The following is a 27,159-nucleotide window of genomic DNA, read 5'->3' on the forward strand; positions in this document are numbered from 1 at the left end:
GCCAGGCAGCTGTCACTGGCCTGTGCGGATGTCCGCGGGGCGCAGCTGCCGCTCCCCCTCTGCCAGGAAGATCTGCATGGCTCTGTGAAGGAGGTGGGTGCCCAGGCAGCGCCTCCGCCTCATAGGCCAGCCCGCCACGATGCCGTAGTAATTCCCTTTCTTCTGATTGGTCAGCATCTTCAGCCCTGGAAGAAGACACAGGGGGAGCGTGAGCCGGTTGATTTCCCTAGATCTCCCAGTGGCTTTCGATACCACTGACCACGGTATATCCCGCCCCCCCCCCGGAACAGATGTCTGAATTAGGACTGGGCGGGGGGTAGCAATGTGGTGGTCCCAGTCCTATTCGGATGACCGCTTCCAGGAAGTGCTGCTTCACCCTATGGAGCTATGAGCTATCATCTCTCTTTCTTATTTATTTATTTAGTAATTAAACCGCCCTATTCCCACAGGTCTCAGGGCGGTTCACAAGATGGAAAATCACAACATAAAATACAAAATGCATAATCAAAATAAAAACAACAATAATAAATTAATTATAATAATAATAATAATTTTATTATTTATACCCCGCCCTCCCCGGCCAGAGTCAGGCTCAGGACAGCTAACACCAGTAAAATTACAATAAAAACATAATGGGGGGGGGGGAACCAATTTAAAATACAGGTTAAAATGCAATTTAAAATGCAGCCTCATTTTAAAGTAGCCAATAAATCAAGCCCGTAAGGGGAGGGAACCATAAGGGTCAGACTGAGTCGAAACCAAAGGCCAGGCGGAACAGCTCTGTCTTGCAGGCCCTGTGGAAAGATGTCAAGTCCCGCAGGGCCCTGGTCTCTTGGGACAGAGCGTTCCACCAAGTCGGGGCCAGTACTGAAAAGGCCCTGGCCCTAGTTGCGACCAGTCTAACCACCTTGCGACTTGTGATCTCCAAAGTGTTGTTATAACAACAACACAATAATCCCCCCTTCCCTGACACATTTTAAAAGGGCACACCCCCCAATATGGGGATCAAACCCACGACCCTGAATTTAAGAGGCTCACGCTCTACCAACTGCGCTATCCTGGGACGGAGCCTGCCCTTCAGCCTTAGCCCCGTCTGGCATGCGCCTTACCGATGGCATCCACCATGCAGGCTTCTCTCGTGTAGGCTTCCACCGGAATGACGTTCTGGAAGCAATGCATGGAGATGACCCCCTGCCCGCTGCCCCAGATTTCCAGGATATGCTGGACTTTGGAGCAGGCCTGGAGGAAAGGAAGGGAGCGGGTTAGCGGCAGAAAACAAGTGTTTGCTTTCAGGTCTGTTTCAAGACAGGATGCCCACCTCTGCCAAAAAGGGCCTGACTCATCCAGACGCTTCTGAAAAAACAGCTGCCAGGCAGGAAGATGGCAGCCCAACACGGTTTCATAGGTGCCAAAGGGTCTTGGACCCCTTTGCTCCTCCCAAATGCGAGTGGGGGGTAAAATGGACTGGGCCTGAGCTGCCCCAGCCTCCTCTTCCACTTGAGGCACCCAACCACCCATCCACCTGCCTAGGCCTGGCTCCCTTTGAGCCATAGAGGGGACTTGGTACAACAGCAGCAAGAATACTCATCGTAAAGTATTGGAAGACACAAGACCTACCCACCTTGGAAGAATGGCAGATGAAGGTGATTGACTACATGGGATTGGCAGAAATGACTGGCAGAATCCGAGACCAGGGAAAAGAGACGGCGGAAGAAGATTGGAAGAAATTTAAGAACTATCTTAAGAAACATTGCAAAATCAGTGTGTGCTAGAATGAGGTGGCTTTAAAAATCAAATGGAGTACAGCTGTAAAGATTAAGTTAAAAGAAAAGAAAGGTTGACAATTAGATAAAATTAAGGGTGAGGATTTGCTGAACTAAATATTTGAAATGGGAATGCAGAAAGGGGAGGTATGAGGAGGATGGTGAAGCAAGTTTTAAGAAAATAAGGTTTTGAAATTATACTTGTTCTTTTTTTGTTTGTGTTTGTGTGTACTGTTTTGTCTGATATAATTTGTAAAACTTCAATAAATATCTTTTTTTAAAAAAAATAGAGGGGACTTGGGTGCCACTGCCTGGCGGGGAGAGGGTGCCCGGGCTGGGTCTGCTGTTGTCCCCCAGCTCCTGGCCTCAGCTTGGGCACCATCGCCTCCTGCGCCCAGGCCTTGGAAGCGGTTGCCAGACGTAGCAAATTGGGCAAGACTGTATTGATAGAAGAAGTGTGCCTGCACACGAAAGCTCATACCAATAACAAACTTAGTTGGTCTCTAAGGTGCTACTATGGGACGTGGGTGGCGCTGTGGGTTAAACCACAGAGCCTAGGACTTGCCAATCAGAAGGTCGGCGGTTCGAATCCCTGCGACGGGGTGAGCTCCCGTTGCTCGGTCCCTGCTCCTGCCAACCTAGCAGTTCAAAAGCACTGCAAAGTGCAAGTAGATAAATAGGTACTGCTCTGGCAGGAAGGTAAATGGCGTTTCCGTGCGCTGCTCTGGTTCGCCAGAAGCGGCTTAGTCATGCTGGCCACATGACCCGGAAGCTGTACGCTGGCTCCCTTGGCCAATAAAGCGAAATGAACGCCGCAACCCCAGAGTGGGCCATGACTGGACCTAATGGTCAGGGGTCCCTTGACCTTTAAGGTGCTACTGGAAGGATTTTTAAAAAAAAATATTTCGACTATGGCAGACCAACATGGCTACCTACCCGTAACTAGAACTGTATTGATAGTTAGCGAAAACTATAAACATACTTCTGGGAATAGTGATACAGTGGTACCTCGGGTTAAGAACTTAGTTCTGAAGGACTGTTCTTAACCTGAAGCACCACTTTAGCTAATAGGGCTTCCTGCTGCCGCCACGCCACCGGAGCACGATTTCTGTTCTCATCCTGAAGCAAAGCTCTTAACCTGAAGCACTATTTCTGGGTTAGCGGAGTCTGTAACCTGAAGTGTATGTAACCTGAGGTACCACTGTATTGTTATATTACTGTTCCTTATACATGTTGTATTTTGCTACAAAAAAAGAAAAGACCGCAAATATCCAACTCTCCAACTCATACAATACTCTCAGGGCAGACTGTACAGTGGTGCCTCGCAAGACGAAAAGAATCCGTTCTGTGATTCTCTTCGTCTAGCGGTTTTTTTGTCTTGCGAAGCAAGCCCATTGATGGATTAGCGGATTAGCGCTATTAGCGGCTTATCTGCTGATCGGATCAGCTGATAAGCGGCTTAGCAGCTTAGAAAAAGGGGGGGAAAGGGAAAAAAACCAGCAGGAACTCGCAAGACATTGTCGTCTTGCGAAGCAAGCCCATAGGAGATTCGTTTTGCGAAGCACCTCCAAAACGGAAAACTCTTTCGTCTAGCGAGTTTTCCGTCTTGCGAGGCATTCGTCTTGCGGGGCACCACTGTATAACAGCAAGCAGGGAGCCCCTTACTGTGACTCCACTGGCGTTATTTATCAGCTTAAAGAAGTCATTTAGGCTCAGTAGGACTTATTCCCAGGTAAGCATACAAGCCAAGCGCTCGCTTGACTCCAGCCTCCCCCCTCCCAGCATTTGCCTCAAAGCAAGGGAGGGCCAGAGAAGAGAGCGGGGCACCACCCCGAGCTTTGCGCTGCCTGCACCTGTCTGCCTTCCTTCCTCCGGCTCTGCTGGTAGTGCGTCAAGGCTTCGTAGAGGTGGCAGTACGGCCGGGAGCGCTTCCCCTTGCCCACGTAGAAGATGGCGCTGATGAATGTCCGGAAACACTCGGCCCGGCTGATGTACTGGCTGCGGAAGGGCAGGTTCTGGGTCACTCTGTCGGGCACAGGCAGAAGGGCAGAGTTAACTGGCAGAACTCTCCGCCACAGGAGGCAGCGATGGACCAACAACCGGCTGTCTACCAGCTCCATCTGTTGTTAGCCGCCCTCAGCCCAGGAAGGGTGTTCCTGCAAGCTAGGGATGATGGGAGTTGTAGTCCGAAAACAGCTGGGGACCCAAGTTTGGGAAACCCTAATCTAGTCCAACCCCTGCAATGCTCGAACCCACAACCCTGAAGTTCATAGAATCCTAGAGTTGGAAGAGACCCCAAGGGCCATCGAGTCCAACCCCCTGCCAAGCAGGAAACCCCATCAGAGAACTCCTGACATATGGTTGTCAAGCCTCTGCTTAAAGACCTCCAAAGCAGGAGACTCCACCACACTCCTTGGCAGCAAATCCCACTGTCAAACAGCTCTTACTGTCAGGAAGTTCTTCCTAATGTTTAGGTGGAATCTTCTTTCTTGTAGTTTGGATCCATTGCTCCGTGTCCGCTTCTCTGGAGCAGCAGAAAACAACCTTTCTCCCTCCTCTAGGTGACATCCTTTTATATATTTGAACATGGCTATCATATCACCCCTTAACCTCCTCTTCTCCAGGCTAAACATGCCCAGCTCCCTTAGCAGTTCCTCATAAGGCATCGTTTCCAGGCCTTTAAGAGACTTGTGCTCTACCAGCTGACAAGCTCTTCTCCATTTGAGCTGGTGATCAGATGGGGCTGTGAGGCCATGGGACAGAGGCAAGGGGAGAGGCCCCAAACCCTTTCCTCGCATGGCCAGAAAGGCCTGGCAACACCCTGAGGGTTCTGTTCCGTGGAGAAGACTGCACGCTGTCAAACTACACCCTCAATCTTTGCCCAACTCTCAGCTGAGTCTGAAAAGGTAGGAATTGCCTCCTTTCCCCCCCTGAGACGGCAGAATCGGGGAAAAGCTTCCACACCTGGGATCCAGGAGCAGGTAGTTGAAGCTGGACTTGAGAAGACCCTCTCTCCACTTGCGGCTCTTGTCCGGCTGGTCGAACTGCCTGGCCAAAGCCATCTCGTCCTCCTGGCCATCTGGGATCTGGTAAGTGTCCAGGGCAGAAGACAATTCTGGGCTGTAGCCTAGAGGCAAGTGAAGAAGAGACAACGCCACCCCCACCAAAACAGAGAAGTTTGTTAACACATGGTGGAGAGATGCACACGACACACAACAATAAAAGAAGGATGGAATATTATCTCAATATATGATCACAGGGGAGAGACTTTGTTATCTCGTGCACGAGCAGAATAGGGCTGATTGATATATCATCCTGAACTGGTTTGAAGTCCACGTCGTGATATCGGTTTCATAATTTTGGACCTGGCAATATATCACGAATCGTGTGTGTGTCTGTGTGTTATGCAAAAATCACAATGTGGGGAAAACTGTGAAGCCAGCCCGTGCCTCTACACAGCTCCATTCTTATGTCAGATGTTGTGATATACAGTCATAGTAAAGGTAAAGGTACCCCTGCCCGTACGGGCCAGTCTTGCCAGACTCTAGGGTTGTGCGCCCATCTCACTCAAGAGGCCGGGGGCCAGCGCTGTCCGAAGACACTTCCGGGTCACGTGGCCAGCGTGACATCGCTGCTCTGGCGAACCAGAGCCGCACACGGAAACGCCGTTTACCTTCCCGCTTGTAAGCAGTCCCTATTTATCTACTTGCACCCGGGGGTGCTTTCGAACTGCTAGGTTGGCAGGCGCTGGGACCGAACGACGGGAGCGCACCCCGCCGCAGGGATTCGAACCGCCGACCTTTCGATCGGCAAGCCCTAGGCGCTGAGGCTTTTACCCACAGCGCCACCGATATACAGTCATACCTCGGGTTAAATCTTTTCAGGTTGTGTCACACGGTGAACCGGAAGTACCGGAAAAGGTTACTTCCAGGTTTCGCCGCTCACGCATGTGCAGATGCTCAAAATGACGTCACATGCATGCACAGAAACAGCGAATCGTGACCCGCACAGACGCAGGTTGCGTTCTGCTCATGTTGCGAATGGGGCTCCGGAATGGATCCTGTTCGCAACCAAAGGTACCACTGTATCAACATTTCACGATGTTTAGCTGGTGATATATTGCGATGTTGAAAACCAGGTATCGCCCAGCCCTAGATCAGAACAGGTGTAAGTGTGCGTGGTGGTGGGGATTCGTGTATTAATATTATTATTTTTAACAGGAGCTCTCAGCCCCTTAGCCTACAAATTAGAATCAGCAAAGGAGATATGTAAACCATATGTAAACCTCCCTCCCACAACTTTAAAGGCATGTCAGTTAAAGGCAAAGCAGCACATGGGGATGCCCTTTCTGGAGATGACCCTGGAGCATAGCTGTCAACTTTCCCCTTTTCTTGCGAGGAATCCTATTCGGAATAAGGGAATTTCCCTTAAAAAAAGGGAAACGTTGACAGCTATGCCCCGGAGGGGTTGAACCCGGGACCTTATGCATGCAAAGGCGGCCTCCATCAATGGGCTGAGGCCCTCCCCTACCCCCAGGCAAAGCAGCCACTCACCTGCAGAGCCCTTCCGGGCCTTGGTCTTCGGGTCGCTCATCAGCTTCTCAAGTAGCTGCAGGTAAATTTTCCTGGTGAGTCCCGTTACAGGACCCGGGTTGACGCCGAAGTCTCGAAGCTGCCGGACTAGCGCTTCGTCTGAGAGGTGACTCAGCTCAGAGGCAGCTGGTGGAGAGCTGCTGCCCACATCTGCCGGCCCGGCCGCTTGACCGGTGTATGCCCGCCAGTCGTAGATGACGGTGTCTTCGGAGCTGGTGGTGTTGGCCACGGAGTCGTCCGTGCAAGGGACGTGGCGCTCCACGAGGGCGTGCCCTTCGTCCTCGTAAAGGTATTCCACGGGCTCAGTGGCGCTCTGGTTCACGGGCCGGCCACCGGGCGACAGCTGGACATCTTGGGCAATGGGACTCATCCGTCCGGACGGGCAGGTGGACACTCTCGGTGCAGGCAGCCGGCTGAAGCTCACTCGCGAGCGATTGGCCTGCCTCTTGGTCCTACCACGCCTGGCACTTAGCCGCTCAGGTTCACCCCGAGGCAGCACAGCATCCAGGCTTTCTTGGGCACCATTCCCTGGTGGCAGCTTCTCCTCCTTCAAGGGAAGCTCTTCCCCTGAAGCTGTCGCACGGTCGCTGCCACATTTGGTGTCAGAACGGTCACATCCTCTGCAAACATCTCTCCCAGAACTTCCTGGTGTATCCGGGCTGATGAGACGGCAGCCTGAAGGGAGGGACCCTGAGCAGCTGCCTGGCTCACAGCTGCTGAGACCAGCCCCTATTAATAAGGTGTCATCGAGTTCACCGTTCTTGCCTCCAGCCGCACCAGGCAGGGCGCTGTTCCTTGGGCCAGCGGATCGATCCTGCTTATCGCCGGAGGCCAGAACGTGCCCTCCGGGGTTTCTCCTCCGCCTGGGACGCTGTGGCACCTCCAGGGTCTCGTCGAAGAGGGAGGAGGAAGAGCTGGCATTGTGCGCGGCCGACGCCATCATGCGGCTTTTGGTTCGGGGTGTAACGTGCCGGGGGCTTTGGTGGGGCTGGAGCAGCGGGGAATGGCAGACCCTGGTCGCCAGCATCATTGACCTCAGCTTGGCCTCCAAGCCGGCAGGCTCGTCTTCCCTGGTGCTTGGGGGAGTTTGGTGAGGGACGGCCATTGTTTCAGCCGCATCCCAGACCATCCCAGGAGGGACAGGGCTCTCATTCCCCGGGGAAGACGTCTCTTCAGATGCCTTCTGTATGACCACCGTTTCTGCAGTCCACAAGTGCTCCTCCACATCCTTGGTGCTCGTGGAGTGAAATCCTCTCCTTTCCTCTGTACTCAACCTTTCCCGAGCTTCAGGCGACCCACTGCCTTTTAGTTTGCCTTGCTGTTCCCAGGTACCAACTCTCCCAACGATGGGAGAGGAAATTTCCGAAAGATGCTCGTTCTCTGCTCCAGAAATCCTTGGCTTCTGCGTTTCCCTCAATGGCGGAGACTTCGTGCCTTGGTTTCCCCACTTCTGCAAAGGGCATTTTGTAAGAAACTGGGACGTTTGGGAGAAACCTGGCTGCCCGCCGTTCTTGGGCCGTTCGTCCTTCCCAAAGCAGACCAGGTCCAAAGGTTGCCTCCCAGCGCATGTGTTGGAATAAGCCCCCTTGCAACCAGTTCTGTCACACAAATGTCTCAGGCGGTCAGACCTAGCAGGAGAATTCCTCTCGCTCAATGCCTCAACCGGCTCTCTGGAGCTGCTTACAGGTCCTCTGGAAGACAGGCCTAAGGACAATTCTGACATTAAACTGTTGCTCCCAGTGTTGTGGGAGCTGCACGTGGAACAGGTGAAGCTGCCCTCCCTTCCCTCCTGGTTCTGAGCCTCGCTGCAGCGGAGTGCTTCCGTAGTGCTTGCGTAACATTCGCTGTCGCATGAGGCATACTGGCCACTGCTTGAGCTTGCACTAAATGATTCGGCTCGTTCGGCGCCTCCAACCAGATCCCCACAGCCGCTCGGCAGGAACTCCACATTGACCACGACCGTCTTTTCCAGGTCCGAGGCGGCTGCAGCGTTCTCCCGGGTGAACAGGTAGGCGTGATCGGGCGAGGTGACGTCCAGCCCTTCGTGGCCCGTGGCTCTCACCACAAGGTCTGGGTCTAGGAAGCTGCCATAGTGGGAGAGGCTGAAGGTGGCGTTGGGATCCTGCATGCTGGCAACGGGATCTGCTTCACATTCGGACACAACTGCATGGGTGGGAGAGGGCCTGGGGATCTCCCGGGATCTGTTAGCGTTTTGTATTTCAAGGCTCGCTCTCAGCTTGCGGTCGATTAAAGTGGAAGGGGAAAATGTGCTGTCTGGGGCTGGAGGCAAAGGGGACCCCTTAGCTGTAGTGCTCTGGACGCAAAGAGTTTGGGTTGTGCCAAGATCTGCTTTGAGGGGCTCGGGTCCTCCGATGTGAAAACCCCGTGTTGCCAAGGGACCGGGGGCTGGCTGCCCAAGCACGCTGCCCAAGCTGGCTGAGGCTGCCGGCTGAGCACAGAGGTCTCCCTGATCGGACAAAGTGCTGGAAGCCAAAGAACACTCCGTTAGGAACGAAGAAGCGATCCTGTCCTCAAAGGAACAAGTTTTATCTTGGCTCTTCGGAGGGCGAGAAAGGAAGGTGGGTGGCTTCGCATGCTGAAGGCTCTCATCCGGAGGAGGCCGCAAGCTTCCGCCCGAGAGGATGGGGCAAGCGTCGTAAAGTCTCAAGGAGCGCCCAGGGTTCAAGGTGTCTTCAGTCACGGTGGTGAGGAAGCTTTCTTCTCTTCGGTAGCCTGTATAAAAAAGAAAGAGAGGGACAAATGAGGCTAGGATTATTTAACTGGAGCCTCTGAAATTAGGGAAGTCATATAAAACAGGAGTTGCTGGCATTCTGCAGCTGTTACGGTATAGCAAACAAATGAGAATGTAAAGTTTGAAATTGGGGGATAGGATGCGAAGATAACATTGCATGGGGGGGCGGGGAGCTTGATTGCTTCTCCCTACTTACTCATCCAGTGGAGCTGCCCCTCTGCAGCCTCGTCCAGGAACCCTTGCAAGATACGGAGGCACATCTCGTTCCCTTCCTCCAAAGCCAGGTCGATGGCAGTGTTCCCGTCCTGGGAGAAAGAAGAGGTTAGAGGACCAAGGAGCTGGGCCTCCCCCCCCCCCAGCTAATCTGGCTTGCTGGTTCTCTCCATCCAAGTTCCCTTCCTTGCCCCTCCTTATTCCAATTAACATGGGCCAGGTAACCAAGAAAGAATTTCGCAGCTGTCAGGGGTTCAGAAGCAGAGACGCAGAGAAGGGTGGAAACAGAGAGCGAGGGGGAGGAAGCCGAAGGGAGAATGAGTGATGATGACGACCCGAGATCTCCAAGCCTAAGCAGTGAGTCAGAGGACTCCCAAAAGGGAGCCCCAGTGAGCAGAGCAAGGGGGGGATCCGGGGGGACACCCCAGGAGGAAGGGAACAGAGGAGATTCAGAGAGCAGCAGCTGGAAGTCGGGACCCACGCTCATAACTGAGGGCGGCAGCAGCTGGAAGTCGGGACCCACGCTCAAGACTGAGAGCAGCAGGGAGGAAGGTAGCCAGGCATCGGGTTCCGGAGGCTGTCAGCAGGAGGGAGGGCACGAGTCAGGGGTGGTCACGCCCTCCTCAGAGAGCGAGGCAACGGTTAAGAGGAAAGTAGAGAGTTGGGCGCGCGCGCCAAGTTCAAATGCAGCGGAAGCTGGAGCAGTAAGCAGCCCGGAGAGTGAGCCAGGTCCTAAAGCCCGCCGCAAGGAGGCAGAAGGATCAGGGGGGTCAGCGTCAGAGGAGAGTAGAAGGGAGGAGGCCCAGGGGGGCAGAAGGACCCAGAGACGTAGGGAGAGGCGAAGGAGGTGGAGCAAGGCTAGGGTATTAAGCTGGTGTGCAAGAGGCGGGGACTCAGACGGGTCTTCGCCGACCTAGAGCAGAAGGTGTAGAGCTGCACGCTGCAGTTCGGAAATGAAACCTGTAACTCAATAAAGACTCTTTTAAAGTGGACGCTGTGTGGCGTGGTCCTATGTGAGCTGGGACCTGGCAGCAGCTCTGACAGTAAGACCCGTCTCTTCAAAGCTTCAGAAACCTGAAACCTCGCAGCGGGAGCAGAAGCCGCTAGGGGAGGAAGAGGGGTGTCTGTAAGCGAGCTCACAAAGGTTAGCAAGATGACGGAAGAACAGAGGATCTCCGCGCTGCAAGAGGCAGTGAACCAGTTGTCCTCAGAGGTATTGGCTTCCAAGAAACGGGAGGAGGAGATTACAGCCGCCTACAGAGACCTACACGCCAGGTTTGAAATGCTTGTTAAGCAAGGGCAACCGGGACCCAGACCGGAGGGCGTGGGATTGGCACGGAGAGCAGGAGGGCTTGTGGCTCACTTCGATGGGACTTTGCAACAGTACCCTAATTTTAGAGCAGACGTAATGTGCGCACTGCAACTGCTGGCAAAAGACTTTAGAGATGAGGAAGAGAAGGTGGGGTTCATATTGTCCCATTTGCATGGGGATGCCAAAGCCTGGCTGCGCAATTTGTGGAGGGATAAAGATCCGGCGCTTCAGAATGCAGATGCCTTTATCAAAGCGATGGATGCGTGTTTTTTGTCTACTATTGATGTGGATCTTGCCAGACGGGAGATTCATGGACTAAAACAAGGGAGGGCGAGCGTCCGGCAGTATCACGCCCGATTTTTTGCGCGGGTCAGTGCTTTAGAATGGGATCGGGATTCGCCCCCTGTCAGAGACCTCTTCTGGGAGGGTCTAAGTTCAGCGGTTAAGGATGAAATTGCAAGGGGGGAGAGGCCCCGAAGCACGCAGGAGGTGGTCCAAAGGGCGCTGACTGTGGGGGTGAGGCTGGAAGAACGTCCATGGTGCAGAGATGAAGGACGTGGAGGGCGCGAAGCAGCGAGAAGTTTCTCTTTCGTTCCGAGGGAAGCAGCGCGTGCGCAATCCACACCTCCGCCAGGAGGGGGAGGGGAACCGATGGAGGTTGGAGGTGCAAGGGCTCAGTCAGCAGCCAGAGCCCTAGCACCGGCAGCAGTGAAAGCGAAGCCTCCTAGAGGGAACAGGAAGTGTTACATCTGCGAGGATCCAGGCCATTTGGCGAAGGAGTGTCCCCGGAGGCTCCACAAGCACACTGCAGCCTCAGCAATGGTGACTGCAGCAACGCAGCAAGGAGAACCACAGCAGGGAAACGACGATGTCTGGCTGGAGACGGAGGCACTGGGGCCCAGCCAGACGCATCTGTGAAGCAGTCCCCAGCAATCTTGCAACCCACGGATCCCCTCCCACCCAAACCAGTAGTGCAGCTCACAGCATCTCTCCAGCTACCCGACGGCGTCACTATCGAAGTGCCGCTTTCTGTGGATTCTGGAAGCAACGCAGACTTTATAGCGCAGAGCTTTGTGGAGCAGCACGCTATACAGCTATTGCCTGCCACTCTGCCCCTGCAAGTCGTCACAGTGGATGGCAGAGAGTTGCTAGGGGGGCAGGTGGTGAAGCAGACGCCACCGATGGTGATGCGCCTTGGCAACCACAGGGAAGTCATCAGTTTTAATGTCACCCAACTGTCGGACACGCCCATTGTGTTGGGCATGAGTTGGCTGGACAGGCACAGTCCGACACTGGCTTGGTACCAGAGACAACTGATCTTCGGCTCCTCTTATTGCGCAGAACACTGCATCCTGCCCCGACGGGAGGGAGAGGAGGAGGAATCACAACTGCAGTTGGGAACGTTGCAAGCGGTCCCCCACAAATACGCGAGCTTTTTGGAGGTCTTCTGCGAGAAGGAGGCGGACAAGCTACCCCCTCACCGGCCATATGACTGCAAGATTGACCTCCTACCGGGGGCGACGCTGCCGAAGGGGCGGCTATACTCCATGTCTGAAGATGAAATGCAGGAACTCAAACAGTTCATCGAGCATAATCTGGAGCGTGGCTTCATCAGAGAGTCCAAGGCAGTGGGGGGCAGTCCCGTTTTCTTCGTGAAAAAGAAAGACACGCCCCAAAAAAGACTAGTTGTGGACTACCGCCTTTTGAACCAGATGACCAAACCGTCTGACTACCCCATGCCCAGGATTGACGACCTCCTCGCGACAGTGCGCAAGGGACGCGTGTTCACCAAGTTGGACCTGCGAGGGGCGTACAATCTCATCCGCATGCGGGAGGGCGATGAGTGGAAGACGGCCATGTTCACACCGCTGGGCACCTACGAATACAGAGTTATGCCCTTTGGATTACAAAATGGCTCTCACTGTTTTCAAGCTTTTATGCATCACGTGTTGGAGGGACTCCTCTACAAGACATGCGTCTGCTTCCTGGATGACATCCTGATTTTCTCTGACTCGCAGCAAGCTCACGACCGAGACGTGAGGGAGGTGCTCAGCAGGTTGCAACAACATAGACTGTACGCCAAGCTGGAGAAGTGCCAGTTCGACACGACGGAGGTGGATTTCCTGGGATACAAGTTGTCGGACAAGGGGATAGCCATGGACAGCACCAAGGTTCGTGCGGTATTGGATTGGAAAAGCCCGCGCAACCGGAAGGAGGTCCAGCGGTTTGTCGGCTTCGCCAACTTCTATCGCAAGTTTATCAAGGGGTTCGCGATGCAGACGGCAGCAATTACGGACACGCTCAGCTCCAAAAAAAAGAAATTCATCTGGACGGAGCAGGCGGAACAGTCCTTTCAAGCGCTCAAGCATCTCTTCGCATCGGAGAAGCAACTGCTGCATATCGACCCCAGTAAACCGTTGAGGGTAGAGACAGACGCGTCAGACAGAGCCGTGGGAGCTGTCCTGATGCAGCGAGACCCGCAGGGGGTGTGGCGGCCGGGAGCGTTCTACTCCAGAAAGCTCAGCAAGTCGGAGCAGAACTACACCATCTGGGACAGGGAGTTGCTGGCCATTCATGCAGCTTTCAAGGCGTGGAGGCACTTCCTAATCGGCGCCAAGCACACGGTGCAGGTCTGCACGGACCACAAGAATCTGGAGCACTGGCGCACGGCTCAGTTCCTGAACCAGAGGCAGATACGTTGGGCGGAGTTCTTTGCTGACTTCAATTTCCGAATAGAGTACGTCCCAGGCGACACCAACATCATGGCGGATGCACTGTCCCGAAAACCGCAATACCGAGAAGAGGTGACGCCAGCGGCGGCCATGCACATCTTCGCACCGACGGCGTGGGCGTGTGCCTCAGCTACAGTAGACCTGGATGCGGTGCGACGTGCATTGCGGGACGACTCATTCGCGCAAGACAAGATGGCGGAACTGCTCAGAGGCACGGCTACCACGGACGAGTTCCAGGTGCGGGACGGCTTGCTCCTACGCAAAGGGGCTGTCTATGTACCAGGAGACGACCTTCGCGCCAAGGTACTGCAACAGTTGCACGACGCACCCACGGCCGGTCACTTTGGCACAGAGAAAACGATGGAATTAGTCGCGAGAGACTTCTGGTGGCCCAGGCTGAGAGGAGAGGTCGCGGACTACGTCGCGAGGTGCGACACCTGCCAGAGGGCCAAGCCGGTACACAGACCACCGGCGGGACTGTTAGAACCGCTGCAAACACCGTTTGAACCGTGGGAGAGGGTGGCCCTGGACTTTGTGACGGATTTACCCAACTCGAGAGGCAAGACAGCTGTGCTAGTGGTGGTGGACTTGTTCACCAAGATGGCACATTTCATTCCGTGTGCGAAGGTGGCCACGGCGGAACAAACCGCCAAACTGTTCATAGATCACGTGTTCAAAGTGCATGGCCTGCCACGGTCTATCCTGTCCGACCGCGGACGCCAGTTCATCTCGTCTTTCTGGCAGAAGCTGATGGGTTTTCTAAATGTCAAGGTCAATCTGGCATCAGCAAGACACCCGCAGACCAACGGGCAAGCAGAGAGGGTCAATGCCATCATGCAGCAGTACCTGAGATGCTATGCCAATCAACAGCCTGCGACGTGGGTGGATTACCTGCCGCTAGCCGAGTTCGCTTACAACAACACGAAGCACGTGTCCACAGGAGTGACGCCGTTCTTTGCCAACAATGGGAGGAATCCCAGAACCTTCCCGGGACTGGAGAGAGTGGGGGAAGGAGAACCACAGACGGCGGACGCGTTCGCGTCAGAGCTGCAGGCGGTCCACGATCAACTCAGACGGCAGCTGGAGCTAGCTAAGCACGCCTACAAGGTGCAAGCTGACAAGCACAGGCGGGTTGGCGAAGTGATCCAAGTGGGAGACTGGGTCTGGTTGGCAGCCCACGCAGTGCCGACCAGGTCGCTTGCCAAGAAGAAGTTGGGGCACAAGCAGATCGGTCCGTACCAAGTCGAAGCGCAGATCAACCCGGTAGCCTTCCGACTGGCGCTGCCGGAGGGTTCCAGAATGCATCCGGTGTTCCACAGGTCGGTGCTCACTCCCTACAAGGCACCTCACAGGTTCCAGGAGCCAGGGACGGCGCCAAGTCCGCTCCGGGAACGGACGGAGACGCGGGAGGTGAAGCACCAGGACCACATCAACGAGGTCACGGAAATTTTGGACTCCAGATGGGGGGAAGAGGGAGTCGAATACCTCTTAGCCAGAGAGGGCACCCGGGCCAGCGCCAATAGCTGGGTACCAGACTACGCTTTGGAGGAACCCCTGCTCAAGGACGAGTTTCATGCCCTCTTCCCACACAAACCCATGCCAGCGAGCTTCTTCGACGACTGGTTGTTCACACCCGCACTTTCTTCCAGCACGTTCCATGGATTCGACTCAGAAGGGGAACCCGCACGGAGCACCCGTTCCCCAGAAGGTTCACCGGCAGGTTCGGCATCAGGCAACTCGTATTGGTGGGACGATCGACCAGAGGAGCGATGGCGCAGGAAGTGGCTGGAGATGCCAGGTCGAGCGACCGACGCAGAGACTGACATGGACGTGTTCGGGGAGGACCTCGGGTTCGAGCACGGCGGTACAGAGATGGAAGAGCAACAAGTCAACGTCGACGACCGCGAGGGGGAAGACTCGGAGGTCTTCAGTTGGCGGCCACCCACGGGGAGCGACCTGTATCCAGCATTCCCTCCCATGATGATGGAGCGCCCAGCACCCACACCTGACAGCGGGGAGGGGGGAAGGGGGGGCTTCGAGGGGGGGATGGATGTCAGGGGTTCAGAAGCAGAGACGCAGAGAAGGGTGGAAACAGAGAGCGAGGGGGAGGAAGCCGAAGGGAGAATGAGTGATGATGACGACCCGAGATCTCCAAGCCTAAGCAGTGAGTCAGAGGACTCCCAAAAGGGAGCCCCAGTGAGCAGAGCAAGGGGGGGATCCGGGGGGACACCCCAGGAGGAAGGGAACAGAGGAGATTCAGAGAGCAGCAGCTGGAAGTCGGGACCCACGCTCATAACTGAGGGCGGCAGCAGCTGGAAGTCGGGACCCACGCTCAAGACTGAGAGCAGCAGGGAGGAAGGTAGCCAGGCATCGGGTTCCGGAGGCTGTCAGCAGGAGGGAGGGCACGAGTCAGGGGTGGTCACGCCCTCCTCAGAGAGCGAGGCAACGGTTAAGAGGAAAGTAGAGAGTTGGGCGCGCGCGCCAAGTTCAAATGCAGCGGAAGCTGGAGCAGTAAGCAGCCCGGAGAGTGAGCCAGGTCCTAAAGCCCGCCGCAAGGAGGCAGAAGGATCAGGGGGGTCAGCGTCAGAGGAGAGTAGAAGGGAGGAGGCCCAGGGGGGCAGAAGGACCCAGAGACGTAGGGAGAGGCGAAGGAGGTGGAGCAAGGCTAGGGTATTAAGCTGGTGTGCAAGAGGCGGGGACTCAGACGGGTCTTCGCCGACCTAGAGCAGAAGGTGTAGAGCTGCACGCTGCAGTTCGGAAATGAAACCTGTAACTCAATAAAGACTCTTTTAAAGTGGACGCTGTGTGGCGTGGTCCTATGTGAGCTGGGACCTGGCAGCAGCTCTGACAGCAGCTTCAACTCGTCAACCGCCAGTGCTTCAGTTCTCCCTGGAATGGTTTCTTGTGAAGTCAGTGGGTCTACTCTATCTTTGTAATAATAATAATAATAATAATAATAATAATAATAATAATAATAATAATAATGTTATTTATACCCCGCCCTCCCCGGCCAGAGCCAGGCTCAGGCCGGCTAACATCAACAAAATTTCAATTAATAATAAAATAATAATAATAAAAAACCATTTAAAATACAGGTTAAAATGCAATTTAAAATGGAGCCTCATTTTAAAAGTACCGTATTTTGCGCCCCATGGGACGCTCCGGCCCATAGGACGTACCTAGTTTTTTGGGGGGGAAATAAAGAAAAAAAAATTTATTTCCCCCCCAGGTGCGGGGCTGGAAGAACCAGGTCGGGGAACAGTGGGAAGGCACGCTCTGCCTCCCCGCTGTCCCCCGAGCTTGTGGGGCTGGCGATGGGGAGAAGTGCACTGATCCCGGGACTGCAGGCAGCTCTGCACCGCCATCGGGAGCGGGGCGGGACTTAGCGCCCCGCTCCCGGTGGCCGCGCAGAGCTGCGCTGAGCCGGGGACTGCAGGCAGCTCTGCGCAACCCTCGGAGCCGGTCTCCCGAGGGTTGCGCAGAGCTTCCTGAAACCTGGAGAGCGAGAGGGGTCGGTTCTCCAGGCTTCAGCGAAAGCCTGCATTCGCCCCATAGGACGCACCCAGATTTCCCCTTCATTTTTGGAGGGGGAAAAGTGCGTCCTATAGGGCGAAAAATACGGTATCCCATAGATCAAGACCATAAGGGGAGGGAAACATAAGGGTCAGGCTGAGTCCAAACCAAAGGCCAGGCGGAACAGCTCTGTCTTGCAGGCCCTGCAGAAAGATGTCGAGTCCCGCAGGGCCCTGGTCTCTTGGGACAGAGCGTTCCACCAAGTCGGGGCCACTACTGAAAAGGCCCTGGGCTCTAGGTGAGACCAATCTTTCGACTTGGGACCTCCAAAGTGTTGTCATTTGTGGACCTTAAGGTCCTCCGTGGGGCAGACAGGGAGAGGCGGTCCCGTAGGTACGAGGGTCCTAGGCTATGACTGGAAGAACTTAAAAAGAGCACGGCTGCTGGATCGGGTCAAAGGGGGCCCAGACAGCATCCCGTTTTACCACAGAGCCCAAGCAGATGCCTCAAAGGGAATCCAGCAAGCAGAGTCCGAGCTCAACAGGAACTCTCCTTTCCTGCAGTTCCAGGAACTGGTATTCAGAAGCATGGCTGCCTACGAACAAGGACTGGAACCCCACAAACACTTGCTTGGGGGCAGGTCTGCTTGAACCTGATGTGATTTTACTTCTTTCTTTCTTTTTACTTTTAGAAAAACAAGAGCCTTCAATACAAATATGAGGCAGATAGCGAAAAGGCTACAAAATGGGTGAACAACCTTTACTTCTGAGCAGGGTGGATAAAAATCAATGATTGAAAAAATAAAATTAAAAAAATCGGATTTTTTTTTCCAAAATTTAAATTGGATTTTTAAAACAAAATGCTTTTGGAAGTAAAATCTTTCTAAAGATAGTTTTCCATTTAAGTTACATTATAGTGTAATGGGGAGTTATAGTGTAACTTATCCTTTTCCGTAACATATAGTCCAAAGGTTATTCATCAAGAAATAAGGATTTGTTTTAAGTTTTTCATGTGTGCTAAAACTCAGTCTAAGGTTGTTTTTTTAAAAATTTGTTTAACCACATCAGTTAACAAACATAGATACATATGCTATAATGCTATTGTTTTAGTTAAATAGTTTAAATTGTTATTAAGGAAATGATTATTTTTCTCCTTCCAATAAAGTACAGCAGAAAAGTTCTCAAAATATAAACAGTTCTTATCAAACCTCACAATAATTTCATAATTAGCTGTCTGTGTATTTCTAATAGTGTAACCCTATCAGAATTTTTTGATATAACTGTAAAAACTACAGTTGTACCTTGGAAGTCGAACGGAATCCGTTCTGGAAAATGTTCGGAAACCCAAAGCGCGGCTTCTGATCACCAATCGGAAGCTGCAGAAGCCCCATCGGACGTTCGGCTTCCAAAAATAGTTCGCAAACCGGAACACTCACTTCCAGATATGTGGCGTTCGGGAGCCAAAACGTTTGAGAACTAAGCTGTTTGAAAACCAAGGTATGACTGTACTCTGAAAATGTATTATTCCAAAAACGAAAGCTTCATCTGGTTGTAAATATGAAGATTATACCAGCAAGAATGAGTCTTTCTGTAAAAGAAATATGATTTAAATCAAGTCTTACTGACTAGTGATTTAAATCGTGCTTTAAATCGATTTGATTTAGATCAAATCCACCCTGCTTCTGAGTCAGCACGCAAAGGACCGTGCCAGGGTTGCATGAGGCGGGCTTTCGTGTCAGAGGTCAGTGCCAACAGAGGAGTTATCCCTGCTATCCAGGGTTGTAAACACTGCGGAGAGAATAATTGGGTGCACTCTTCCCACCTTGGATCAAATCTATGCTGCCGGGTGCCATAAGAAAGCGGCAGAGATAGCGCAGGATAGTGCGCACCCCGGAAATGATCTCTTTCAGCTTCTGCCTTCTGGAGAAGGTACAGGGTTATAAAGGCCAGGACTAGCCGCCTGAGAAACAGTTTCTACCCAAATGCAATTCTGGTTCTAAAAGCAGCATAAGGGGTCTCTATAGTATAGTGTGTTTTTTAGTATAGCGTATTTTTTAGTATAAAGGTAAAGGTAAAGGTACCCCTGCCCGAACGGGCCAGTCTTGCCAGACTCTGGGGTTGTGCGCCCATCTCACTCAAGAGGCCGGGGGCCAGCGCTGTCCGAAGACACTTCCGGGTCACGTGGCCAGCGTGACAACGCTGCTCTGGCGAGCCAGAGCCGCACACGGAACGCCGCTGGTAAGCGGTACCTATTTATCTACTTGCCCCCGGGGGTGCTTTCGAACTGCTAGGTGGGCAGGCGCTGGGACCGAGCAGCGGGAGCGCACCCCGCCGCGGGGATTCGAACCGCCGACCTTTCGATCGGCAAGCCCTAGGCGCTGAGGCTTTAGCCCACAGCGCCACCCGCGTCCCGATATTTTTTAGTATAGTATAGTGTATTTTAAAATGGGGTTTCAGAGTTTTTAGGGGTTTTATGTAGTTTTTCAATTTCATTGTTCTGTATGGGACAATGACAATAAAGATATTGTATATCGTATATCGAGTGGTACACACACACACACACACACAATGGCAGGAACTCTCTGGCTTACCTGGTCTTTCAGGTGGGGGTCTCCTCCTTCCATCAGCAAGAGCTTTAGGCACGTGTAGCACCCCCAGGCGGCTGCCACATGCAAGGGGGTGAGACCGTCCACGGACCTGAATCACAAGCAAAACCTGGGATTGCACCTTGCGCAACGTTAGGTGCCCAAGGCCTGAAGGGCGTCAAGAGTCCCGATTTATTGCAATGGCCTGTTGTCGGGATCAACGGGCAGCCAAGCACCCAGCTTAGTACTGGCAGCAGCTCTCCTTCCCAGCCCCCTCAGCCCCCACCGAGAGATTCATGCAAGGTGTGCATGTTCTGTCACTGAGCTATGATCTTTCCCTTTAAAGTAAAGCAGGTCTCTGGATCTGCATGGTTCTTGACGTTAAAATTTTATAACTTGAGGTCAGACCTAAACGGCCTCGGTCCATTACACCTGAAGGAGCGTCTCCACCCCCATCGTTCTGCCTGGACACAGAGGTCCAGCGCCGAGGGCCTTCTGGAGGTTCTCTCCCTGCGGGAAGTGAGGTTACAGGGAACCAGGCAGAGGGCCTTCTCGGTGGTGGCGCCTGCCCTGTGGAACGCCCTTCCACCAGATGTCAAAGAGATAAACAACTACCAGACTTTTCGGAGACATCTGAAGGCAGCCCTGTTTAGGGAAGCGTTTAATGTTTGATGCATTACTGTATTTTAATATTGTGTTGGAAGCCGTTCACCAGAGTGGCTGGGGAAGCCCAGGCAGATGGGAGGGGTATAAATAATAAATTATTATTATTATTATTATTGACCACTGGATGTGAAGGTCAAATCTGTGTCCAGGGCAGCTGTCTACCAGCTCCATCGGGTACACTGGCTGAGACCCTCCCTGCCTGCGTGGTCTTGCCAGAGTGGTGCATGCTCTGGTTATCTCCCGCTTGGACTACTGCCATGTGCTCTCTGTGGGGCTACCTTTGAAGGTGACCCGGAAACTGCAATTAATTCAGAATGCGGCAGCTAGACTGGTGACTGGGAGTGGCCACCGGGACCATATAACGTACGTTTCTAAGTGCCATTCAAAGCGTCGGTGTTGACTTTTAATGCCCTAAATGGCCTTGGCCCAGTATGCCTGAAGCCGATTCTCCACCCCCATCGCTCAGCCCAGACACGGAGGTCCAGCTCCGAGGGCCTTCTGGCAGTTTCCACCCTGTGAGAAGTGAGGTTATAGGGAACCAGGTGATGGTGCCTGCCCTCTGGAATGCCCTCCCATCAGATGTCTAAGAAAAAAGTAACTATATAATCTTTAGAAGACATCTGAAGGCAGCCACGTATAGGGATTTTTTTTTTTTGGGTAATGTTTAAAGTTTTATCTTATTATATACAGTCATACCTCGGGTTACAGATGCTTCATGTTGTACATTTTCAGGATATGGGCGGGCCGAAACCCAGAAGTACCGGAACGGGTTAGTTCCGGTGCTCACACATGTGCAGAAGCGCTAAATAGCGCTTTGCGCATGACGCAGAAGTGCCGAATCGCAACCCGCGTGTGCGCAGACGTGGCGCTGCGGGTTGCGAACGTGCCTCCCGCGCGAATCACGTTTGCAACCTGAGCGTTCACTGTATGTTGGAAGCTGCCCAGAATTCCTGGGCCAACCCAGTCAGATGGGTGGGTATAGATAGTAAATTTATTTATTTATTATTATTAAATAGGATGTCCCTATTTTCACCGGAGAAACGCTGCAGGGTTATGCAAGTAATCTGATGCCAAATACGTTTGCTCACACTAGATGCTCGCTGGTGGGTTCAGAGCTCATTTCCCCATGGATGTAGCAGAAGGACCCTGCAGAATACCTGATATTGGGGTCTCCGCCGTACCGGAGGATGAGGGCAAGGCACCGGATCCCACTCTCCTGCTCCATGCCGGCGGCAAGGTGGATGCCGGCAATCCCCTCGGGCAGAACCAAGTTGGGGTCCGCTCCCTGCTGGAGAAGGGCTTCGACCATCCTGGGAAGCAAGGAAACAGCAACTAAGAGATAAAATTCCAAGGGGGAAAAGAGCAAGCAAAATGGACAAAGGGACGGAGCGAGCAAGGAAAGCTAGCAGCATTCGGGACATTTTAGTTTAGAGAGAAAAAGGCAAGTGAGAACACAAAAGATGTTTGTGAAATTATGCATGGTGATTCAGGGTTGTAAATACGTGTAAACAGACCCTATTTCAGAAAGAAATTGTGTAAGGCATGGAGAAAGCAGACAGAGGGAAGTTTCTCTCCCTCTCTCGTAACACTGGAACGCAGAATGTTGGAAGAGTCAGGACCACAATTCTGGGCACCACAGTTCAAGAAGGACACTGACAAACTGGAACGTGTCCAGAGGAGGGCAACCAAAATGGTCAAAGGCCTGGAAACGATGCCTTATGAGGAACGGCTAAGGGAGCTGGGCACGTTTAGCCTGGAGAAGAGGAGGTTAAGGGCTGATATGATAGCCATGTTCAAATAGATAAAAGGATGTCACATAGAGGAGGGAGAAAGGTTGTTTTCTGCTGCTCCGGAGAAGCGGACACGGAGCAATGGATCCAAACTACAAGAAAGAAGATTCCACCTAAACATTAGGAAGAACTTCCTGACAGTAAGAGCTGTTTGACAGTGGAATTTGCTGCCAAGGAGTGTGGTGGAGTCTCCTCCTTTGGAGGTCTTTAAGCAGAGGCTTGACAACCCTATGTCAGGAGTGCTCTGATGGTGTTTCCTGCTTGGCAGGGGGTTGGACTCGATGGCCCTTGGGGTCTCTTCCAACTCTAGGATTCTAGGATTCTAGGACCAGGCCTAGACAGAGGGGGGGGGGTATATGGGCCACTTGGCCGGGCCTCCGATTCCAAAGGGGGCCAGCATATTCACAATCGATCAACAATGGCTCAAGAATGCCTAAATGGTTAACAATGAAACACAAACCACGATAAGGCGAAGTTGCTTGATTTTTCCTGCGTAATTCAAGAATTCACAGAAAAGAAAGCTAGGAAAGCATGTAAATACTTAAAATAATCCTTTCCCCTATGTATTTTTTAAAAAGCACTATTGTATATCTATATTTTCCATTTTGTCTTTATATGCTGATACGGTTCGAGCCTTGAAATAAAATTATTTGTCAGCGTAACTTTTGTGAAAATTATTTATATACTTACTTATTTATAAGACTTCAGTTATCCCCAGGATAAAGGGGATAAAAAAAGGGGGGCACATTATCTACCTGGCCCGGGCCTCTGCCTGGCTCTGCAAGGCCCTGGTCAGGACACGTATAAAGGAAGGACAGCGCAGAGTTAAACTGCGGAACTCCCTTCTGCAACGGCCAGCGACTCTGATGGTTTTGAAAGAAGGTTGGTCCAATTTGTGGTCAGTGGCTTTGTGCCCATGAAGTCCCAGGTACGATTCCAGGCTCTCCAGGTAAGGGTTGGAGATGCTCTGCTACCCGAAGCCCCACAGAACTTTGCCTCTGGGGGTTCCCCACGGGGGCCTCAGACTGGCTCTGATGTGAGTCTGGTGCCAACCAGGGAAGACAATGCTGAACACAGACGGGCCAATGGTCTAAGGAACATCATGTTGCATTGCATTTTAAATATTTTTTGTTGGGAGACGCCCAGAGTGGCTGGGGCAACCCAGCCAGATGGGCCGTAAATAAATAAATAAATTAATAAATAAATAAATATTATTTGTTACGGAAAAATCCAGGTGTGAGGCTGCTCAGTCACCCAACTGGTCGGGCAGAGCCCGCAGGTCCCTGCGGAATAAAGGAAGGAGTCCAGCCACCAACCGGAGCAAATAGCTGTAGGCCAAAGTTTATTGCACAACAGGTTCAAAGAGGAATTTTGAACCCCGTGGATGGGGTGACAAGGACTTTTAAAAGTTTTCCACCATATCCCAGAATAGAGTTCGTATGGCATCATTGCTACATCACCGACATGTCACAAAAGGGGAAGGGTAGACAAGGGGTTACACTACAGTGGTGCCTCGCAAGACGAAAAGAATCCGTTCTGTGATTCTCTTCGTCTAGCGGTTTTTTCGTCTTGCGAAGCAAGCCCATTGGCGGATTAGCGCTATTAGCGGCTTTTAGTGGCTTATCTGCTGATCGGATCAGCTGATAAGCGGCTTAGCGGCTTAGAAAAAAAGGGGGGGGGAAGAACCAGCAGGAACTCGCAAGACATTGTTGTCTTGCGAAGCAAGCCCATAGGAAATTCGTTTTGCGAAGCACCTCCAAAACGGAAAACTCTTTCGTCTAGCGAGTTTTCCGTCTTGCAAGGCATTCGTCTTGCGGGGCACCACTGTAGTTTAACCTTGGCAAACATGTCCAGACAAGTCCTTGGTACAAGATTAGCATCAGCAGACATCTCAGGGCAAGACCCAGGTATAAGATGAGCATAGGCAAACACCTCTGAAGTCCCACCACCCAAAGTACAAGAGAACTTCCTTTGCATGTCTGGACCCCTAGGCAAGTCTGGGGATGGGATTAGGCTTTCCTTGGCCAACAATCAGCTCAGCAATTGTCACCCCTCAGGCTTGGGGAGGTGGAAAGGAAAAGAGTCATTCTTCCAATGGCAAAATAGCGTTGAAATGGAGGAAACTGATTTTATATGATTGTTAAAGCTAGGTGACTTCCCTGAGCTGTCAAGCCGAATGGATACATTTATGCATAATAACTGTAACATTTAACAACTTTAAAGATGTGCCCTCACCCCCGTAACATTATTAGAGTCTGCCTTTATTATTATGTGCCATTCAAGGGGCCTTCGTGGAATCCTAGAGTCGGAAGGGATCTTAAGAAGTCACCCAGACCCCGACTCAGTGCCAGATCTGCAAGGCACAATGCAAAAGCAAGTGGATCGTTCGACTCCACTTGGACAGAAGTCCACCACCAGCCCGTCAAACGCATCTTAGATGGCTTCATAAATTTAGATTCCACAACTCCTCCCCCAGCAGCTTGGTTCTCTCGCGCCTAAAGATTCAAGCAGGGCATCTTTCTGCCCTGTTGTATTAAAGGCAGGACTGGGACGCGGGTGGCGCTATGGGTTAAAGCACAGAGCCTAGGACTTGCCGATCCGAAGGTCGGCGGTTCAAATCCCCGCGACGGGGTGAGCTCCCATTGCTCTGTCCCTGCTCCTGCCAACCTAGCAGTTCGAAAGCACGTCAAAGTGCAAGTAGATAAATAGGTACCACTCTGGCGGGATGATAAACGCCGTTTCCGTGCGCTGCTCTGGTTCGCCAGAAGCGGCTTAGTCATGCTGGCCACATGACCCGGAAGCTGTACGCCGGCTCCCTCGGCCAGTAAAGCGAGATGAGTGCCGCAACCCCAGAGTCGGCCACGACTGGACCTAATGGTCAGTGGTCCCTTTACCTTTACCTATTAAAGACAGGCACACCCTCAGCCGTGAAGAGCCATCCTCGTTTCTCAGTGCACGCCCAAACATGTCCGCAAGGAAAAACTCACCGTTGCAAATGATCAGCAGGAAAAGAGTTCATTTGAAGGGGATAACAGGAATAAATGTTATAAGCATTTAAGGTCTCAAATATGTAAATTGAATGTACAAGGCAAACACGAACAGAAATACATAAACCACATGTCCGAAACAGTACAGGAAGGCAGTCCTGAAACCATTTTGACTCTCCCAAACTGACCACATGTTTCTCTGCAAGGAGGGAGGCAATGAAAAAACCTCCCCGTTGTCTCTGTGCTCACAAATCCTGCCTTAAGGGCACATTGAAGGTGTGAATAGGGTGAGCCTGTGACCTGGACTCAGGAATTAAGATCTGCAAGCCAAGAAGCCCCCAAAACCTGTTGGAGAGATTCACGTTTTGTAATAATCGGTGCTTTTTTTTCGGGGGGTTCTCTAGGGTTCTGGCACCTTTTTTCTAGAAGAAAAGCATTGGTGGTAATAATAATAATAATAATAATAATAATAATAATAATAATAATTTCAGGGGTAGTTTTTGTTTAAATAAGAAAGCTTCTGCAAAGCCAGAAAGGAACAAACGAAGAAAAGAGGGAGAAGCCGCTAGAGAAATTCACGTGTACACGTGAACAGGTGCATTCACACATGCGCTTACTTGCACTCTCCGCCCGACAGAGCCTCGCGCAGCCGGACCGAGAGCGGCAGAGAGCCTGGTTCCATTCCGCCACTAGAGGGCGGCCGAGGGGCCGAGGAGGCGCATCCGCGCATGCTCACTCCTCCCGCACATGCGCAGATTTCCCACAGGAGGCAGCGGCTACTTCCATTCCCGCGCGGCCGGCGGCGGAATCTCGGCCCGGCGGGGTCGCCTCGAGACGCAGCCGAAGAGCCGCCCGCGCAGCCGCGGCCGAGGGCTGCGCGCCCGCCGCGGCTCCCTCACAGCCGCTGTCGCGGCAGCAACGCCGCCCCCGCCGCCATCTTGCTTTTAAAGTTTGAAGCTTCCCTCTCAAGGCCTTCCTGGGTTTCTCATTGGCTTGTCGTCGCAATGACTGACTGCCCGGTTGCCCAGTAAAAAGAGGAACGAGGAGGGACTGGTAGGCGGGGGAATAGAGAATCCTCTGTGTGGATAGGCTGGAAAGGGGCATGAGCTCCCTGCCCCCTTTCCTTTCCCCGCCCGCCCTGTTGATTTGTCTGGAGTTGATGTTTACGTCACTTGATTGACGGTGCCGTTAGCTATTTGTCCGCTTCCCCCATTTAGCCTAAGAAAGACATAGAAGACTCGGTACTTTTGTCCGCAGACAAGAATTCCGGCTTATTTTGGGAGGCTTGGCTAAACCCCATAGAGTTTTTCTTTTCTTTTTGCATTTAAAGGTAAAGGGACCCCTGATCATTTTTGCATTTACCCTGACTTTATTTATTCATGCCATCTATTTGCATTCATTCATCTACTTTTCATTTGCATTCATTCATCTACTATTCATGCCACTTATTTGCATCCATCCATCCATTGATTTATTTTGCGTTCCTTCTATTAAAATTCATTGACTGCTTTCCCCTTCATTGCATTTCCACCGTTTATTTATTCATTCAGTTTAAGGGGCGCATTATCCACCCTCTCTTTTTTAAAAAATATATATTAGATTTTCCACAATTATAACAAAAACCACAAAGCAGAATGACACACATAAACAGGAAAAAAAGAAAAACACATCAATGAACGAAAGAAAAATAAAGGAGCAATAAACAGATAAACAATAACAACAAACTTAATTCTTTACAAATCAAACCTTTTAAACATCTTGGTTGACTTCCTCTAGTCCCTCCCTTCTGAGTTTCCTTGTAGTTAAAAGTAACAGCTTTCCAATATCATTTTAAAACTAAAACAATTTCCAATTATAGCCCATCTTACTCACTTTTCTTAATATTCTCAATCAATCAATCTTTATTACGGTCCAGAGACCCCACAAATCATTACAAATCAATACACAATTCCTACAGCCTATTATATTCTAAATCCCATTTATTTAATTATAACTTGATCCTAGGCCTATTTGTTTCTTTCAATTAATTTCTATTTTTTTATATGACAATATTTATTCAAATAGTCCTTAAATTTCCTCCAGTCCTCTTGAAACTCCTCTTCTTTCTGGTCGCGGATTCTTCCAGTCAGGTCGGCTAGCTCCAAAAAGTCCATCAACTTCATCTGCCAATCTTCCACTCTTGGTAGTTCTTGTGTTCATTATCCACCCTCTCTACTTTATTTCCTGATTGCATCGACATCCTTTTCTATGCCAGC

The 27,159-nt window shown here is 51.9% G+C and overlaps 1 protein-coding gene across 2 annotated transcripts; it reads right to left on the reverse strand.

The window, feature by feature from the left end:
- Positions 1 to 26,169, reverse strand: ANKLE1 (ankyrin repeat and LEM domain containing 1). 2 transcript variants are annotated; one of them, XM_082206253.1, is made up of 9 exons: positions 25,522 to 26,169; positions 21,285 to 21,437; positions 19,468 to 19,573; positions 9,304 to 9,412; positions 6,317 to 9,088; positions 4,728 to 4,890; positions 3,617 to 3,788; positions 1,110 to 1,239; positions 1 to 185 (listed from the first exon to the last, which is right to left on the reverse strand). In XM_082206253.1, the coding sequence occupies exons 1-9, from the start codon at positions 25,632 to 25,634 to the stop codon at positions 13 to 15; spliced, it is 3,891 nt and encodes a 1,296-aa protein (XP_082062379.1). In that variant the 5' UTR covers positions 25,635 to 26,169; the 3' UTR covers positions 1 to 12. The 2 variants fall into 2 exon arrangements, with proteins under 2 accessions (XP_082062379.1, XP_082062380.1); XM_082206254.1 differs by having other exon boundaries at positions 3,617 to 3,786; positions 4,726 to 4,890; positions 21,285 to 21,459.
- Positions 26,170 to 27,159: the final 990 nt, after the last annotated feature.

Source organism: Podarcis vaucheri, assembly GCF_965113315.1.
Source record: "Podarcis vaucheri genome assembly, chromosome: 18".
NCBI lineage: Eukaryota > Metazoa > Chordata > Lepidosauria > Squamata > Lacertidae > Podarcis > Podarcis vaucheri.